This window comes from Hypomesus nipponensis, chromosome 9 (assembly GCF_054491055.1).
Source record: "Hypomesus nipponensis isolate SF chromosome 9, ASM5449105v1, whole genome shotgun sequence".
NCBI lineage: Eukaryota > Metazoa > Chordata > Actinopteri > Osmeriformes > Osmeridae > Hypomesus > Hypomesus nipponensis.
In genome coordinates, this window is record NC_140369.1 from 7,696,699 (window position 1) to 7,716,109 (window position 19,411).

At 39.1% G+C, this 19,411-nt stretch overlaps 1 protein-coding gene and 1 long non-coding RNA gene across 6 annotated transcripts; one reads left to right on the forward strand and one right to left on the reverse strand.

Annotated features, from left to right (window-relative positions):
• Positions 1-880: 880 nt before the first annotated feature.
• On the reverse strand, positions 881-17,222 carry slc6a11a (solute carrier family 6 member 11a). Of its 3 annotated transcripts, none has more exons than XM_084704287.1 (14): positions 17,013-17,222; positions 7,439-7,573; positions 7,137-7,277; positions 6,423-6,507; positions 6,178-6,310; positions 5,893-6,027; positions 5,675-5,778; positions 5,417-5,541; positions 5,173-5,285; positions 4,947-5,084; positions 3,166-3,268; positions 2,759-2,859; positions 1,959-2,129; positions 881-1,749 (listed from the first exon to the last, which is right to left on the reverse strand). In XM_084704287.1, the coding sequence occupies exons 1-14, from the start codon at positions 17,185-17,187 to the stop codon at positions 1,618-1,620; spliced, it is 1,791 nt and encodes a 596-aa protein (XP_084560413.1). In that variant the 5' UTR covers positions 17,188-17,222; the 3' UTR covers positions 881-1,617. The 3 variants fall into 3 exon arrangements, with proteins under 3 accessions (XP_084560413.1, XP_084560414.1, XP_084560415.1); XM_084704288.1 differs by lacking the exon at positions 17,013-17,222 and adding an exon at positions 11,871-11,939 and having other exon boundaries at positions 882-1,749; XM_084704289.1 differs by lacking the exon at positions 17,013-17,222 and adding an exon at positions 11,597-11,851 and having other exon boundaries at positions 882-1,749.
• On the forward strand, positions 3,739-6,405 carry LOC146272606 (uncharacterized). 3 transcript variants are annotated; one of them, XR_014766459.1, is made up of 3 exons: positions 3,739-3,794; positions 5,031-5,255; positions 6,206-6,405. It is a non-coding gene; the product is annotated as an uncharacterized LOC146272606 (long non-coding RNA). The 3 variants fall into 3 exon arrangements; XR_014766461.1 differs by having other exon boundaries at positions 3,757-3,794; positions 5,034-5,255; XR_014766460.1 differs by having other exon boundaries at positions 3,758-3,809.
• Positions 17,223-19,411: the final 2,189 nt, after the last annotated feature.

Here is a 19,411-nt window from a genome sequence, read left to right on the forward strand (position 1 = left end):
AGCCCAATGCCCCATTGTATGTGTGGTGTAGTAATTCATAACTGGGCTAATTGTATATTGTCTTGCATATTTATTGTCCCTTGAGAACCATCTAGGGTTGTATTTGTGTCTGATGCATGCTTGGCAAGGGCATGACACATTGTGCCAGTTGCCCAGGAAATCAACAGTGAAAGGCATGCGTGTCAAAGTTAAACAGGTCAGTTGAATAAGCCAATCTTGGCAAAAGTTATCACTGCATACATATAGTCATTCTTTACACAATATTTCATGAAGTCGATTCAAGTTCTCACAAGGCATTACAAGTTGAAGCTATGAAAATATTCCTAGTCTTTTTGTGAACTAAAATTACCTGTTCCTTATCAATGATTTACATTGCAAAGTCTGCTTTGCAACTGTTTATTGAGGTACAACTCTGGCTGACTGTTTGACACGGCCAAGCACACTGAAGAGTTTTGTTTTGCTTTAAAGGGTACTTGCGCAACCAGCCAACAACATTCTATGTAACTTGAACACATCCTTACATACCCAATACAGAGATCTTTCTCTAGAACTGTACACTTTCTGTTTTCAATTAATCTTGTATTTTCCTTATCTGAACCAACTTAAAATAGTGATTTATTTCAAATATTTAAGTAGATTCCATACTGTCAGTCACGAGGCCTTAAGGTGGCGCTAATAACGTTTCTCTGGTAGACAGTCTATTCTCCTAAAATAGCTGTAAGTTGCTGAAATGTATTTATCTGAGTGAAAAGGAAAAATGGAAGTTAGTTCCAGATTTTGTTGACAGTCCCTATCATAAGAATACTTAAAGAAAAAACAAGCATAACTGAGTGACTGGTTTTTATTCCTGACTTTCAACAATTCATAGTTTGGTTTTGTATTATAAAATATAAATATAATATACCTGTTAAATGAGTACAGAAAAAAATATATGTAATCAGTTGAGTATGTCATGGTCTATGGTTAAAGGGTTTTATTATACAACAATTCAAATATATATAAAATATTTTTAGCACTGTCTTTTACAATTATGAAAATACATAAATCTAAGTTAAAAATGAAATTATGACACAGTGCAAGCTAACATACATGATTATATGATTGAACAGGCTAAAGCAGTTGAACATCAAGAAGCTTGCGGTAGCTTATTCAACCAAACAGTGCATATGGCACCATGTAAAATAATGTACTGTGATCTATCAATTTAATTAATATAGCCTAAATATATTGCTTTACTCCCTTCCCAACACCAACACACAAACACATGTGGACAAGATACTTTACTCACATAAGTAATTCTTAGTTGTTCTTCTTATGTTATTCTCAGTTGGTAGGTGAATTATTCAGTATTATTTCATTTCCAAATACTAATAATTTTAAATACACTGTAGAAATGTATAGTAACCCATTTAGGTAAGGATGTTTTATTTCAGGTGTAGATCATATTAGTATAACCCCTTGGGATTGTCAAGGTGCAGGACCAAAGAATTCCAATACACCTATACTTGTTACAAATGGCAATAAACTTACAAAATACACACACAATATGAGTCTTAAAAAGGTTTTTAAAATACCATGACATATATTAGAAGTAATATGGGAACATCTTCTATATGTTTATATATGTTCTATTGTGTTTATATTATTATTGCTGGACTTATGTTCTGTGTTTTCTATTCTAAAAATATTTCTCCTTTCCTTCTGAAGCATTGGAAGGTCGGCTGCAGGGCGACATAATGTCTGAAGACGCTGGGGAAAGATTTTATTATTTGCATGCTAAAATCACCACACATGTTTAAACTTTTTACTATTACATTTAAATGTTACAATGAATAATGTTCATTTGGAGTTATTTTTAAAGGAAAACAACATCTTGAATTAATTGTAAATGTTTAATATTAGGCCTACAAGTTATATTATATCATATGAAGTGGAACATAGTTGAGACTGCCACTTACCTGCCAGAGAGTTCCTTTGCCCTTGGCTAGTTTGTAAGCCATAGTAATGGGAATCAGAGAGAGGGATGAGACTGCCAGGAACCAGCCAAATCCATATGCCCACCCGGGATACACGTAAATGTTATTGAATTTCAGAGGACTGTACTTAAGCACGGAGAATACAAAAGTTCCCTGAAAAAAAAGAAATATTAAATGATTGGGAGTTTGTTTGTAACAGTTTATAGGCCATACTTGATCAATGTTCATTATGTCACACACACACACAAGTCCTGCCCTTTATAAAAAAAATGTTTAAGATATACAATTATTATTTTAATTTTATTATTAAGTAATTCAACTGGATTGAGCATTATATTGCCACTACATATACAATTGTCAAATTGTATGACCAATTTGTACATTGAATTACCAATTGTATTTCCGTTTGAACAGTCCCAAAAAACTTCCATTGGACCTGATCTACTGTGTTTTCACATGAATAAAATAAAACATTTAACATTTGGGAACTTCTAAACGAGCTACCGCACTGCACCCTGTAATTCTTTGATCAGATCAGCCCAAGTTACTGAATTATTTGTAGTTGTGCACTAACAAGCCCAAGAATGATAGGTTGAATATTTTAAGGAATTATTACTTGAAAACGATCCCAAATTAAGCATAGCTTGATTATATTTTTTGCCAGTGGCGGGGTGAGGCGCTGTACCAAAGTACTTGGTTATTAGTTGGTTAATGGCGGAAATGTTTGCAATGTATGAATTAAAACTAAGATGTTGAATAACTTTGATTAAACTCAAACTTACTGTGCATATAGTGGGTGTAATGTACATCCAACAGTATTTCAGAAAAGCGGAAGGTTTGTAACCAATCATATCCTCAATGTTGTCACAGAATCGATCAGCACCTTGGAGATGAAAAGGGGTTTGAATTAGCTTTTAAACCATTATTTAACTGCAAATCCGGGAATCTGTCTGCCCGTCTGTCTGACATGTATGGATCTCTCAAACTGCCACTGCACTGGTTCTATTTACTGACTTCTGCACCGGGATCAGCTGATAAAAAATTAAATTATAGCCAACTTTTAGATTACTGAATACAGGCTGGTTTTCTTAAAAACATATTTACACACTAACAAAAAAAACACTGTGTCAATGGCTCTAAGAAATAATATGTTGTTATGTATGGCTAGCCCATGCTGGAATAATCTTACCATACACCCATCCAATGGCAACTGATTGGCAAATGGACAAGAACAACAAAGTTGCTCCACTGCACACATAATGATCAAAGAGCTGGAGGATGTAGGGGCCACCCTGCAACAAAAAAAGCCTACTTACACAAGACACCAGAGATGTCCTAAATAAACTGCTTCGCGCTATCCCTGTGTTCTTAATTATGTAACATTGCACTTGTAAAGCCTAAACGCCGCCCTCTTATAAACACAGCACCACAAAAACGTATAGGCCTAGTTAAACACTTTGGAGGTTAATTGAATATGTATGGTATGTAGGGCCTATACATATTCATGAAGAGTGCATAGATACAATTACAATATAATGTTTCGCTTATTTTACGTACACTTCAAAATACTTCAGGTGATGTATGGCTCACATAGTTGAAACAGTTGCATCAACAACAAAAAAATGGGGAATCTTGTGTAAAGAAATGTCATAAACTATATTATGAATTGAACTTTCCTATCCACCTTATTCTCAGGGGGTCTACTGTAGAAATGATTATGGGTGTAACTTCCGGTGAGTAGCGGAAGTTGCGGTTTGCCATTCGTTAGTCCAGAGAATGTCCTTAGGGCTCTGGTTAGTCCCAGGCCAGCCGTCAACAGTGAGTCTTTCGAAAGTAATTTCAACTGTAATTTAACTAAAACTGTTTTGTTTTTAAACATTTGTTGTCATTTGATTGTTATTATCATTGTTATAAAATGTCATTGCGGAGCTCTGGTAGGCTACCTGTTGCGCTGTTCGCGACTTTACTAGCTAACAACCAGATTTAGCTAAATCTGTAGCTTCAACGACAGTGTGTTGAACACACACTCACAACAAAAAGGGGATTGTTCTTGTGACAAACGGTACAGTTTCCTTCGCCTGCCAACAGATGACGACTACAAAACAATGTAGCTGAAAAACCTAGCCTTGAAGAGACCACCCAAAACACTATCGTATGTGTACTCATTTCATTTTGTGTACAAAAAGCCGACGGAGGAAATCTGCATCCTACTTTGTGTTTAGGCTACGAAACACCTCCACAGATTTAGTTGCAATACTGTCAGTAAAGGTGGGATACAAGTGTTGGATAGTAGTGTGCTGGTCCAGCTACACATGAGAACCCAGCCGTTTCTATTTAACCTGACGATGAAACTAAAACCCAGCACCGGTGATCTTTGAGGCTCTGACTAGGCTCTATGTCTGCTTTAAGGTAAATAAGGTTGTGTCCCACCTCCTTTATTAAAACGCAACCAACTTTATCGCTGTGGAGGTACCTAGCTACTGATAAGACTCAGAGCTTTTCAAGTTATTTATCGCTTCACCGTCCGTAGCAACAGAGTTAATAAAGTAGCTAAATATGCTATGTAAGTTATTTGAGGCTACTTTTTCAGGTCGGCCTCCCATCCCTCGATAGTAAAAGGCAGAGGTATTATCAAACTGTCCAGATTCTGGTGTAACAGGCTGTGTTCCCACATGTGTAATATCGCATCAGAATTAGCTTACCGCAATGACTGTTTATGAGCGTTACCATGACAATCGCCCGCTGCGGAAGTCGCACCCATAATTCAGGAAATGGATCATGGGAGCTAGGAATAAGGTGGATACATTTCCCCCTTCTACTGTTTTGAGCATTTACTCTCATTTCATTACCCCTTTGAAACAAGCTAATTCAAACAACTATGCCAACATTGTAACTCTCTGGCACGGTACTGAGCTGGAATCACGATACCATTTTTTTGGCATATGCCAGAGGGAGAATGTGATATTTCACCTGTGTGACCATGAAAAGGCCAAGTAGGAAGAAGACACTGCAGAACACAAGCAGTAACGCCTCTCTCCGATACCGTCTTCTTAGTAGGATGGGGAAAACATCTGTGACTGAGGTCATCAAAGTCTCCAGGCCAACAAACTGGGAAACAACATGATATATGGGGAGTGTGAGAAAATAGATGAAAGACACAGTAAGGCAGAGATGGATGGCAAGTCAAAGTGCAAACCTGGCTGTCCACCCCAAGCAGGATGATCATGGTGAAGAAACACACTGACCAGAACTGTGGAAAGGGAAGCAGGGTCACTGCCTGTGGGTACACAATGAACACTAGGCCAGGACCTGTTAGGGAAAACGTTACAGTTGAAAGTATGTATAAATTCATTTTAAGCTCATACTGAATGTATCTCAACTATGTGAGTGAGAAAATCCCATTATTTTGTCATACATAAGATAGTCTTGTCAATCCTCACCTGACTCAGCGACTACAGAAATGTCCACATTCTGCTCTTTAGCCATGTAGCCCAGGATTGAGAAAATGGCAAAACCAGACATAAAGCTGGTCCCACTGTTCAACAGGCACAGATAGATGGAGTCTCTGCAAGACATATAATTAATGAGTCAATGTTGTGTTGTGGTTGTGTAATTACATTTAGCATATTTAGTTAGCAATACGTGGAACCTTTACAGCCATAGAAACAAAGGCTTATTGCATCCTTCTTTATACTCACTTATAGCAGTTGTTGTTATACTTATTATAGCTTCCAAGGGAAGTTAAAAATCCCAGGCTAATGGCATAGGAATAAAATATTTGGGTTCCAGCATCCATCCACACCTTTTGGACAAAGACAGCTAATTATGACCCAAACCATGTAATGTAGTACTGAAGTACTTCTCAAGTACAGGTATTAAGCAAACCAGTGGGAAGTTGGACTACACATCCTGATACCTGTGGATCAGCTAGTCTAGTAACATTGGGGTGGATGTAGTAGTAAATGCCGTCCATGGCTCCAGGTAGTGTTACCCCTCTGACCAATAGTACCACCAGCATCACATAGGGGAATGTAACTGTGACGTAAACTGCCTAACAAGGTATACACAAACAAATTATTTTAAGATCATGTCAAAAATAAAACAAAAACATTTAAGACAAATGTCAAGACCTTATGGCAGAAAAGTATAAATAAAATAAATTATCCAAGTTATCCAACTACAGTGGCAGTCAATATCTTACCTTCCCTGTCGACTTTACTCCTTTCCAGACACAGAAGTAACAGATTACCCACACCAGCAGAAGACATAAAGCCAGCTCCCACCGTATACTTCCAAGATCTTCCATGCCGCTTGATAACTGTAGAACCCGACGTCTATCAAAATAATTTGATGACTGTAACATCTATAGTAACACACAAAATATTTTCAAATAAAAGTAGAAATGTCTGGAACCTCTGACAGAATACAATGAATTTTCTGACTCACTGCCAAAACTCCACAACAGATGAAGTACTCAAGGGAGATGACCAGTTGCCAGAGTTGTTCTTGCCATCAAACAGAACACATGTATCTGAAACATAGTGATTAAACATACAACAGTAAAAAACTATCCTAGTATGTAAAATTTAAAACACTCTTTCCTTAAAGCAATCAAATCCAGATTGTCTAAAGGTTAAATTACAGATTCATTTTATCATATGCTTTTTAATAAGTATACCTACTGTATGTCAATATATAGAAATATGAAAGAAGGAAGGAATCACATCTTTTTGGAAAGTAAGATTGACCATAATCCGGATATTCGCTTGGTAAACTACAATGTAATGACTATACATGTAGATAAATGCATGTTTAGGTGTATTTTGAGACTGCAGTAACTCGGTGGTAGGGAGTCAGGTGTCAGGTCGCTGAGTGGTGAGGGAATCGGGCTAGTAATGGCAGAAGGTTGCCAGTTCGATTCCCGGCTGTGCCAAATGACGTTGTGTCCTTGGGCAAGGCACTTCACCCTACTTGCCTCGGGGGGAATTTCCCTGTACTAACTGTAAGTCGCTCTGGATAAGAGCGTCTGCTAAATGTAAAATACAGTGCTTCCCAAAAATCTATGGATGTTCATTTAAAAGTGATGAAAATCCTTGAATTCAAACTGTTACATTTAGACAGTTGCAATTATGCATTTTTTCAATTGAGCATGTACTGTACCTGTATTCCAAGAGTTGTTGCAGCTGGCCCATGGTAGATTCACAGTAAATGAAGAGAAAAGGTAGAGAAAAGCCCATGCAAGAATCACAATGTAGGTGATAGACCCGTAAAGAATGATCACCTGGCTGGCATATCCCATACCTGAATGACAGTAAATAATATGTAATAAATATATATTATGACATAATACCATGGCAAAGTCAAAAGGGTATCACTTAATTAAATAACAATACAGAAATAGTTTTTTTCATTTGAGCCTCTCAAAGCCTATGACAAATTCAGAACTAATAAAGAACACTCACCCTCAAACAATGGACAGAGTTTCCGCCAACATGTGATTCCACCCTGACTAGTGTACTGACCAACAGCAGTCTCTAGGATGAACAGAGGAAGGCCACAGGTAACTAGGAAGAGGATGTAAGGGATAAAGAAGGCACCTGCAGGTAGAAAAGATAAGGTGTCTGTCATTACACTTTTCAATATACAAAGTAAATGAATTGGAAGAAGATGAAGACATATTAGACAGTACCCAATTGCTGTGAAAGTACATGTGAGAGTCCATGAAGTGAATCGCCAAGCACAAGTTCAGGACAAAATCAACTTATTTCTTTTAGATCTATAAGGTGCAGGTGTCTGATACACTTGTAATAAAATCAGGTGCAATTTTAAACACTTTTTAGGGGTGCTCAAACACACCTAAATTTCATCTCAGCACCCTCAAAATAATAATAATAAAAACAATAAAAAATTATTATGAATTATTATTATCTTAATAATTATTATACGTTTTAGTGCTCTAACGTAAGAGTTTGCAAACGTGTCTGTTAGACAGATGACAAACAATTACAGAAATAAAGGGCTTTAAACAGGTTTAATATCCAGTGTCATCATGTACCTTTAACATTGGTAGTCTGCCAGTAAAACCAAAAGAGAAAAAGTAGGTAGTTAATTTCATGGCAGAGATTTCAGTTTTTTCATTCATTCAATATTTTGTATAATAATATATTGTTTTAATTAATTGTTATCCAGTAAAATGTGATTTATTAGCAAGTGGGTTTAACACATTTGCAAGGCACTGTATCCATGTCACATTCTCATTGGGGGCTGAGCCCCCCTAAAGGCCTGATCCTAGAATCGCCCCTGAATAGAATGTATGTGGGTTTCAAGAGTGTTTTCAATTACAATGGTTTTTTCAAGGCAGTTAATGGTATCACAATATGGGAGGATAGGGGACGATTAACATAGCCTTCGCAAGCACAGAAAAGGACACAGCATGCTCGATAGCTTTTTGTTTAGGCTTTAGATAGGGCTCTTAGAAATGGCCCTGACGTTCCACGTTCTCATGAGATAATATAACAGGGTATAGTTTAAACATTGTTTATTATATCCAGAGCATTCCAAACAGTATAAAAGTAATAAAGTAATCATTATGATGTAATCTTTCATTATTGTTAACTGATCAGTCACAATGACACTTAATGAGAGACTTGTTTCTCTTGTTGGTTAGTTGTAACTGACTTACAACTATTGTACTTTCTGTGTAATATAATTTTGTTGCACTTTTCAAGGTTCATGTTGTTTAATTGTATCTTCAAGTTCAAGTTTTTTATTTGTCAGGTACACAGAACAACACAAGGTCAGACTGGGCACTGAATTTCTTGAAGACAAGACAACGCAAGCACCTGGCATAACATAACATATAAGTACACAGAACATATTTTACATCTATGCTGAGCTTAAATAAGTAAAACTTCCTAAATATACAGATAGCAATAAATAATCCTAACCCTATACTAACCCTAATACTAAAACTACCTAAATATACAGATAGCAATAAATAATACACTATACTAACCCTAAATGCACATAATACATATTACGACCCTATAACCTATTCTAACCTAGGTGGAGTACAGTCAATGTCCATACAGGAGCCTGATGGCGAAGTACAGTGAGGTACAGTAGTGCAATGTTACTGATAGTGCAACCAGTACTGAAAGTGACAGTGTATAAGTGACTAGTGTGCAGTGAGTCCATATCAGTGATCAGCCTGATGGCCCTTGGGTAGAAACTGTTGTCCAGTCTGCGGGTGTGCGACCGGATGCTGCGATAACGCCTGCCAGAAGGCAACGGGGTAAAGAGGCTGAAGGATGGGTGTGAACAGTCTCTTAGAATCCTGCCGGCTTTCCTGAGGCAACGTGTGTGGTAGGTGTCCTGTAGGCCTGGGAGCTTCCTGCTGATTATGAACTCAGCAGAACGGACCACACTTCGTAGGGCCTTGCGGTCCCTGTCTGTGCAGCTCCCATACCACACTGTAATGCAACCAGTCAGAATGCTCTCTATAGTGCATCTGTAAAAGTTAGTGAGGATGACCGAGTCCATACCAAACTTCTTCAGTCTCCTCAGGAAGAAGAGGCGTTTATGGGTCGCTTTGACCACCTTGTCCGAGTGAACAGACCAGGTCAGGTTTTTGCTGATGTTCACCCTGAGGAACTTGAAGCAGCTGACCTTCTCCACTTCAGATCCATTGATGAGTAGGGTGCATGCTCCTCCTTCTGCCGCCTCCTATAGTCCACAATCATCTCCTTGGTCTTGCTGATGTTGAGAGAGAGATTATTGTCCTGGCACCATGATGTCAGGGTGCCAACCTCCTCTCTGTAGACTGACTCGTCACTGTCAGAGATGAGGCCCACGATGGTTGTGTCGTCAGCAAACTTAACAAGGAGGTTGGAGCTGTGCGTTGCCGCACAGTCGTGAGTGAACAAGGAGAACATGAGAGGGCTGAGCACGCAGCCCAGAGGGGGTGCCTGTGTCGGTGATCAGTACGGATGAGGTGCGGTCACCGATTCTCACCACCTGTGGCCTCCCCGTCAGGAAGTGGAAGATCCACTTGCAGAGGGGAGGTGCTTAGTCCCAGGTCCACAAGCTTGGAGACCAATCTGGAGGGGATGATGGTGTTGAATGCTGAGTTGTAGTCAATGAACAGCATCCTCACATACAGATTCCCTTTGTCCAGGTGGGACAGAGCGGTGTACATAGTCAGAGCGATGGCATTGTCTGTAGACCTGTTGGACCGGTATGCAAACTGCATAGGGTCCAGGGTGGGGGGCAGCGAGGAGCAGGTGAATGATTTGACTAGCCGCTCAAAGCACTTCATGATGACAGAGGTCAGTGCTATCGGGCGATAGTCGTTCAAACATGTGACCTTGGTGTTCTTGGGCACAGGGATAATGGTGGTCCTCTTGAAGCAGGTGGGGAGTACAGACAGGTTCAGGGAGAGGTTGAAGATGTCACTGAAGACCCCTGCCAGCTGGTCAGCGCAGCCCCTGAGGGCCCTACCTGATATGCTGTCTGGGCCAGGTGCCTTGCGAGGGTTGATCTTCTTAAAGCACAGCCTCACCTCGGCTACAGTTAGTGTAGGCACACCACTGGCTTGGCCTTCAGGTAACTCTACTGCAGGGGGGTCACTGTCCCTCTCAAAGCCAGCGTAGAAGGAATTCAGCTCGTCTGGCAGTAGGACAGAGGACTGCGTCTGACTGGAGCCTCTCCCTTTGTAGTCAGTAATGGCTACTGACTACAAAGGGACTACTAACAACTACTACTAACAACAATGAAGGCTGCCTCTGGGTGCACATTTTCCAGACCATAGAGAGAGTTAACCATAACACAGACACCTCTTCCCCTGCACTTCCCCGAATCAGCTGTTCTGTCCTGGCGGTATTTGGTGAATCCCAACGGTGTAACCGCCGTGTCGGAGATCTCCGGAGACAGCCAGGTCTCGACGAACGCAAGTACAGCAGTTCCTGATGTCCCGTTGGAATTTGACACGAGCGTTAAGTTAATCCATTTTGTTGTCAATGGATTGAACGTTAGCAAGTAAGATGGTAGGAAAAGCCAGGTTTGAAGCACTTGTTCCGAGTTCCAACAAGAACTCCAGCACGTCGCCTAGTTTGTTGTGTTGGGTGTAACCATCCGAATGTAACGCGTTACTGTAGTCCGACTACTTTTGTTAGGTAACGAGTAACTTAACGGGTTACTTATTTAATTGAATTAATCCGTTACTAGTTCCTTGTTCAAACAAGTAAAGCATTACTTAATTTAGTTTTTTGGTCGAGAGCACTCAGCATGTAGTTAAAAGTCAAGGAAAGTTGAGGCTACTTTTCGCTAGGTACCTACGAAAACGTCTTAATCTGCTAGACAGATGGGTTCCCCTTCGTTCTTTTGGTGAGCAGTCTCACGAGCCCAATTTATCCGGCGTCATGGAGACGACCAGCTAAATAGTTATTTAAGACTTGCATGTACAGACCTACGTAATGTCACATTAAATATTGTATTGAACTTAAGCTTGTGTGATGTGTTGCTGTATCGTTCAGTGGTTTCGGTTTAGGATTATCTTACATTAAATAAATAGTCTGGTTCAGTACATAAGTGAACACCATTTTGCTACCATATAGGCCTACCTAGCTATAGTTTAGCTTCGTTTTGCTCCTGGATTCAAATTTAGCTAGGGTGACCAGACGTCCGGATTTCGGCCGGACAATCCGGTTTTCCAGCCTTTTGTCCGGACCGCTGTTGCGTGTCTGTCTTTTCGCCCTTTTGTCCTCCTTTTTGACCCTTCCTGCCACCGTCGCAATTTACCACTCGCGTAAGTTTTCCGATGTCAAAAAGAAAGACCTCCTTCTAACCTACGTGGAGTTCAGAACTCCGCTTTGCCATCAGATATCAATATCATACCTTCGGTAAGTTCTGTCGCATTGACATTGACGTGAGTAGTAGGGGGAAAGGGGCTTTAAGCATGCCTGCAATACGCAACTACAACTAGCGGGAAACCCACCCCCCACCCCACCCTTTGTCCTCCTTTTTGGACCCAAGTGTCCTCCTTTTCAGGGTCATGCTTCTGGTCACCCCAAACCTAGCCCTTGTAGAGCTAGCTAACTACCAGACTTCTGCCTGACATTTTACAACATTATTTATTGATTAAAGAGTTTCTTGATTGAAAAAATTAATGCAAATATTGCTTTTCATTATAATGGCTTATTACCTTGATCCGTCTTGCTGTATAATGAGGATTGATCATGTTATATGCGAGTGACACTGAATATTCAGTACAATATGTGCTATTGCTGAGGTCAACCCATTAAATGTGCCTTCAGTTCTGGTCATAAGAGTGACCAAGGTGAATTGTCTTAGAAATAAACTAAGTTTCTTAATGTAACACAAAAGTAACTTAACGCCTTACTCTCTACAGCAAGTAACTAAGTAACGTAACTAGTTACTTTACATGGAATCCCAGGTGAAAAAAAAGTATACTTAAGAGTATTTCAAGCATATTCACATTTTCAATAGTACATTTTAAATATGCTAAGAAAAAGTGTTCTATCTGAAAATATATAAAAAGTATACTGCCATCAAGTCAGGCTATAAGTTAATTTCGAAGTCCCTTCATCAATTCAGCCTTCAGTGAAGGCTACTGGTATACATTTGCTGTACTGTAATGTGTAGTAGAGTAAAGTATCTCTTTTTTTTCTTTTACAGTTTTCTTATGCTTGTACGGCTTCTATTTCGAAGCGGCTTATAGTCCGGTTTTAGAACAAAAAAGTGGCTTCTTTCAAGATCTCTATTTAATGCTCAACACTTGAACGGGGGCTTATTACTTGAGGAATTATTTTCGGTATCGTCTCAGTTGCACTATCAGGGCTTGGAAATACAGTGACTTGCTAGAGTAGGCAAATGGCAAGTAGAACATAACATTTCATAAAAAAATTCAGTTAATCAAACAGCTGCAAGACCCAGTGAAATGTTATAGGCTAGCCAGCAAGCTAACGCTAGCATCGCTAACATTACTAATTCAACTTTGGTAGTGTAAACAAGCTCTTTGTAAGCTCATTTTAGATATAATTGTATATGATTGTGTGGACCATGAGACACGGACGTGGTATCTTTTCAAAAGTTGTATTTTACCACTGCTCTTCTTGACATAGCCATTCGAACAGCCCTCACTGATTTCATGTAAACTAATAGTTTCAGCATCAAGCCTAAAGCAACTCCCGAGGGACAAAACACCCTTGTCCTTTGTCACATAGAAAGGTCTGCTACAATAGGCTATCCCCATGATTAGCAAGGTAGCAAACCAAACGTATACAAAAATAATTTTGTAGACATAACAATGAATTGCGCCACGAAATGAGTGACTTGGCTTTATTTCTGGAGATACTATCCACAACCGAAGTGTGTTACACAATGCTGTAAGATCGCCTATACTCGTGCATTGCTCTTGGTACCCAGAATGCCCTGCGACAAGCTGAAAAGCTAGCTCGTGGGAATTTTCTTTACTCAACGTTGTCCTAAGGGCAGAAACGTTTGTGATTGGTTTAATGTGACAACCAATCGCGAGAGAAGAGAGAGGCGGGGCCTCCATTTTCAATCTTCAGGCATTTTCAGTTGCGCACAGCAAAGATCGGAACTGGTTATCATTTCAAAGCATTCATATATTCAAAAAATGTGTAATCTTTTAATACCTGCCAGTGCTATCAACATTCCGTGTGCCCATAAATGTTAACCCTAAGCACTAGCTAAGGTAGGTAGCTAGCTAAGCTAGCTAGTCAAGCCATCAGGTGAGCTAGAAAGCTAAGCTAGCTAGTCAAGCTAATCAGGTGAGCTAGAAAGTTTGTTAATGTACATTGCATTAAGCTTTACTGTACTCGTTTAAAAAAAAAATGGCTATTTAGGGCAGTGTAGTCTAATTTATATATTTGGCTTTTCTTCATGGCTGTTTAGTCTCATCTGGTCCCAGGGCAGAGACCATGGTTTCCCGCCATTGTGTCTGAGTGAATCTCCTGGTCTCAGGGCAGGTTGTCTCAGGGCAGGTGAATCTCCTGGTCTCAGGGCAGATTCACATGCCCTCAGACAACCTGCCCTGAGACCAGAGGAGACAGTTGACTCCCTGCCCTGAGAACAGAAAAATACAACTTCTGCCCTGAGACCAGGAGATTCACCTGCCCTCAGACAACCTGCCCTGAGACCAGGATTTGCTCAGACAAAATTGCGGGAAACTCAATTCTCAGGTCTCTGCCCTGGGACCAGATGACACTAACCAGCCATGAAGAAAAGCCAAATATATACAATTAGACTTCACTGCCCTAAATAGCCATTGTTTTTTTGAAAACTAGTACAGTAAAGTTTAATGCAATGTACATTAACAAGCTTTCTAGCTCACCTGATTAGCTTGACTAGCTAGCTAAGCATTCTAGCTCACCTTATTAGCTTGACAAGCTAGCTTAGCTAACTACCTAGCTTAGCTAGCGCTTATGGTTAACATGTATGGGCACACGTAATGTTGATAGCACTGGCAGGTATTAAAATATTACAAATTTTTTGAATTTATGAATGCTTTGAAATGATAACCAGTTCCGATCTTTGCTGTGCACAACTGAAATGCGCCTGAAGATTGAAAATGGAGGCCCCGCCCCTGCAATTCTCTCCTCTCTCGCTCATCGAGAGCCCCAAGTTTCAACTTCCAGTTTAAGGAATACGGTAATGTAGGCAACGTAACAGATTTTCATGGCAAAAACGGCTTTTGCGTATCTTATGTGCACTACTACGCCATTACGCCTCTTGTCTTGAACGCCCGAATTTCAAAAATGCTTATAATTACGTTTTGCTGGATATCAGTCGAGTGGAGACATCAAATAAGAAAAGAATAAGTAAAAGAAAACATGCAAGCGGTGATCAAAAGCGCCGCAGTAAACTGTTGTCAGAAAAAGCTCTAGCTAAACACCCGAAAATCACTAATTATTTAGACCAGCCAAAGAGGAAGCTATTAGAATCTCCACAGATGAAACACTTCAGTAGCAGCAGGTAGCTAGCAGCAGCACCAGTAGTCTTCACCAGTTGCTAGCATTATTCTTTTTGTCTACAATAAATATACTTGCTTACTTATTGTCAAGAATAGGCCTACATGTTTTCCTTTCCCACCATTGGTTGTGTGTTACTTCGCGGTGCTAATATCCTTGGTGCTGAACTATCAGATGGCAAATATGCAGTTGTGCTAACGCAATTGTGCTTTTGTCATTTTTTTATTTCTCTCACATTGCTGAATAAAAGCTATAGTTAAAGGTAGACAGCATTCAGTATATATAGCCAGTGGCAGTGGTATAAGATAATAAATGAAGGTACAGGGAGTCAGATGGCTGAGCGGTGAGGGAGTCGGGCTAGTAATCAGAGGGTTGCTGGATCGATTCCCCACCGTGCCAAAATGACGTTGTGTCCTTGGGCAAGGCACTTCACCCTACTTGCCTCGGGGGAATGTCCCTGTACTTACTGTAAGTCGCTCTGGATAAGAGCGTCGACTAAATGTAAATGTACATTTTGAGTGGATTTAGGGGAGGGGCCTCGAGCTCCGACTTTGCGGGGGGGGGGGGGGGCTCTGCAAAGTCCCAGCCGCCACTGGTAATGCTATGGTCTACAGTTTAGATAATTTGAGTGTTCACCCTGATTGTGAATGTTGTCTAGTTAGATAGCTTTCCAAGCTATCCGTCAGAAGCAGTGAATATGCACATACTCCATTGTCAGTATAGCGTTGCTCATTGTTGGCTGCACAATAGTACGTTTGCATTGAAAGTGCGACTTGTACGAAATGACCCTCTGGGGGTCCAGGTAGAAAAAGTATATGTTAAGTATATTTATCCATAGCATACTTGAAGACTGATTAGTTATCAGTATACTTAACAGTATCACTCTTAAAGTATACTCAAGTATGCTAAGATTTAGTATAGGCCTACTTAACATTTTTTTTTTTACCTGGGATGTAACTAGTAACTGTGTAACGTTACCCAACACTGAAAATAATCCTTGCCAAGTGACAACTTAATGTCCAGTATCTTGTTTAACTACATGCTCTTATGGTTCTTCCCTTTGGGACTTATTTAGTTTTCACAAATAATGTTTGGGGCTATCTCGTTGTTATGATCAGTGACCTATGCACTTTTGTAAAACTCTCGTTTGGAAGTCGTGTTGGATAAAAGTGTATGCTAAATGCATACATTTAAATGTAAATCAGTGGTTAAGGACAGACCTAGTCAAAGACAATCAATGAATTATATTACAGACCTGTACCTTCAAAAGTGTGAATAAGATGAACTGTTTTTACATTTACATGTATTCATTTAGCAGACGCTTTTATCCAAAGCAACTTCCAAGAGAGAGCTTTACAAAGTGCATAGGTCACTGATAATAACAATAAGATGCCCCAAAGCATTGCGGGTAGCCAAAACAAGAAGCACACATTGTGAACAACCAAAAAAATAACTGCCAAAGGGAAGAACCATAAGACCATGTAGTTAAGCAAGTTACAATTAAACCACATGAATCTCTAACTGCAAGTGCAAAAAATAAAAATAAGATGAACTAAAATAGATAACTAAATAGATAACTAAAATATTTTGTGCTTATTTGTCTACAATTACACTTTTATTCCTTCAAACCGCTTTTATTATTTTTCACAGTGACAACTTATTTGTATTTTTAAATAATTAAGTATATGTTTCATGGAATGTTATACACATAGTTTTAGGTGAACATGTAATGTGTTTTATTTGAGTCTAGTTAAGTTAAATTCAATTAATGGCTTAACGTTTGCTGAACAGCAAAACAACCCATTCATAACTGTTCTTAATCCATAGCTAATCACCACCTTAATCTATGAATTTTACTTTCTGGTAATTAGCAGAGAAACAGAGTGAAAGAGAGAGAGAGCATAATGGCTATATTGAAATTGCCCTTTACTTCAGTTTTTTAATGAATGCACATTTTAATCCAAAGCCAAGTCAAATGTTTTATTTCTTTTTAACTTTTTCACGCATCCACTCAAAGACTTACCTCCGCCATTCTTGTAGCATAGATACGGAAACCTCCATACATTTCCAAGTCCAATAATAGCACCAGCCACAGTTAGGATAAACTCCATTTTGTTAGCCCACTGGTCCCGCTGTTTGACTCTCAGTGGGATGTCCTGCCCTGGGAGAGCCTCCTGCCTGTGAAGAGAATCAGCCATGCTGCTCGTGAGACGGTCTGTTGAGTCTATGGTGAAGTTGTTGGAGATCGGGGCATGAGGTTGGCTGCTGCTGCTTTTATGAGGACAAACCCAGAAAGGCTGCCAGACACTTTAGCCTCAAGGGGGACCAAAAAAAAGTACTCTCACTAGACATCCATCAGTTTGCCTAAAACTCTGAGAATTAAGATGGTTGACAGTGAGACTAACTCGCAATTTGACACGCTAAAGAATGCTTTTGAGACCTTCAAGGGTGTGAGGATGATTGATCTTCATTAAAAACTTGTGAATAGCTATGTTCTGTGATCTAACTACATAATAGCTACATAACTTCAGTTTTCATAATCGCTTATGATGCAACCTTTAGAGCAAAACACCATGAAGAAACATCTGCTTAAAGAAACATATGATTAATTTAAAGATTAATTATGCATCATCATGCTAAACCAAGTCTGAAACATATTTTTGTACAATAAAACCCACAGCATTTTTCCAAATGGGAGCAAATAAGAAATAATTAAACTTAAAATGTGAGTTACGCTTATGTTGCAACTTCAAATAACCAGCACAAGTAGGGGAGTGTTTGTCTATTGTCTAAATACAATAGAATGTATGTGGCAGAGCCTTTGTGACCAATACCTGTGAAGACATCAATGCGTAATCAATTTGCATCCACAAAATGATTGTCCATGCAAGAGTTTAGTTGATTACGTTTTCTGTTGTTGATAAGACTTCATGTTGCAACTTCAAATGGTTAGCACAGTAGGGGTGTAACCTAAATGTAGCTTTAGTATTTGCTGTACTGTATGTAGGCATCTGATCTTTGAAACCTTAGCTGAAATCTCATGACAGCCACAGCTGAATGTGTTGATCAACTGGCTTATTTCCTAGTAAAAGGCTCAGAAATAATAGATTGCACGTCAGCTTGCTTGTACGAATACCAATAATGTTTTGATTTTTATTTACAATATATATCTATTTTAATGTGTAGTTGGTAAATGTGGTTGTAATGGTTTACTGACAGAAAAGACTTGAACCCACCACAAAGCCTTCTCACCATATGCAAAAACATCAAAGTAGAATAGATGTGAGTGACCAAGGCTAATTTAAGATCAATATATCGAAAGACACTCATGCATAATACATTTGCACCGCAAATAGCTGTTGTTTTTGTACAGGCTTCTAGATGACTAACTTTTGTTTTGTGAGGAGTGTCACATTTTTGGGGGATAAAGATCTTGACAGTGTGTGAATGATCTTAAATCATGGCGTAAAACAAGAATGAAATAAAATGGCACATTATCTGTAATTTTTGTAATTATTGCATTTTTGTGTCCCTTGGGGGTATATGCCCTCACACCACAAACACATGCAAGTGTTTGAAAAAAGTTGGTCTCACCACACATCAGTGTAATTCAATGCTGTTTTCTTTTTTGTTGTTGATTTGAATTTGATCATTCTGTTGGCAACCACCAGGATGTATTATCTAGTTGGTTTGATGAAACTCAAGTCCCGCATTACAGCACAGCAGGGGTCTGGGATCCAGCCAAACCGTTCACACTATGACCCTAAAAATAACCTCACTAAAAAGGTTCATGCTACTCAATGCATTTATGATTCAGATGGGCAGTACTGATTGCAATATTATTGGTGTCCTTTTCAAATATGGGTTATTAAACATTTTCTGACTTGTAACCATGAAAAATAAAACTTAATTATTTATCTTTATCTAGTCTTTACCCAATATATAGATCATAAATTAACACCCTGTCCTTTATTAAACTTTGAAGTGTAAAACCTCCATAGGGCTTGTCTGAGAATGATATGCTGTTTTTATGCCTATGGGGAATTCCTACTTAATGAGCTCAACTTGTAATTACCATCTTGACACTTCTTGAGAGAATACTGCCTATACCCTTTCAGATTTCCAAAAACTGCCATGAAACCTGATTGATTGGTTTAATATTTTTCTACAAATGTTGTTGTCACCATATCTTTCACCCACATCACCATACAGGGGCAACAAGTATTTGTATGTTGAATACAAATGTATTGCTGACATCCATAAAGGATGAAAATGATGTTAAGGGAAATGGTAAATCACCCTTTCACTAAAACTATATATTTTTTTAACTACTTCCTACAGGTATGCCATACATATGCCAATTTTTTAAATACATTTTTCCATGATAAAAAAATACATGGGAGAAATTAGCTGCAATTTCAC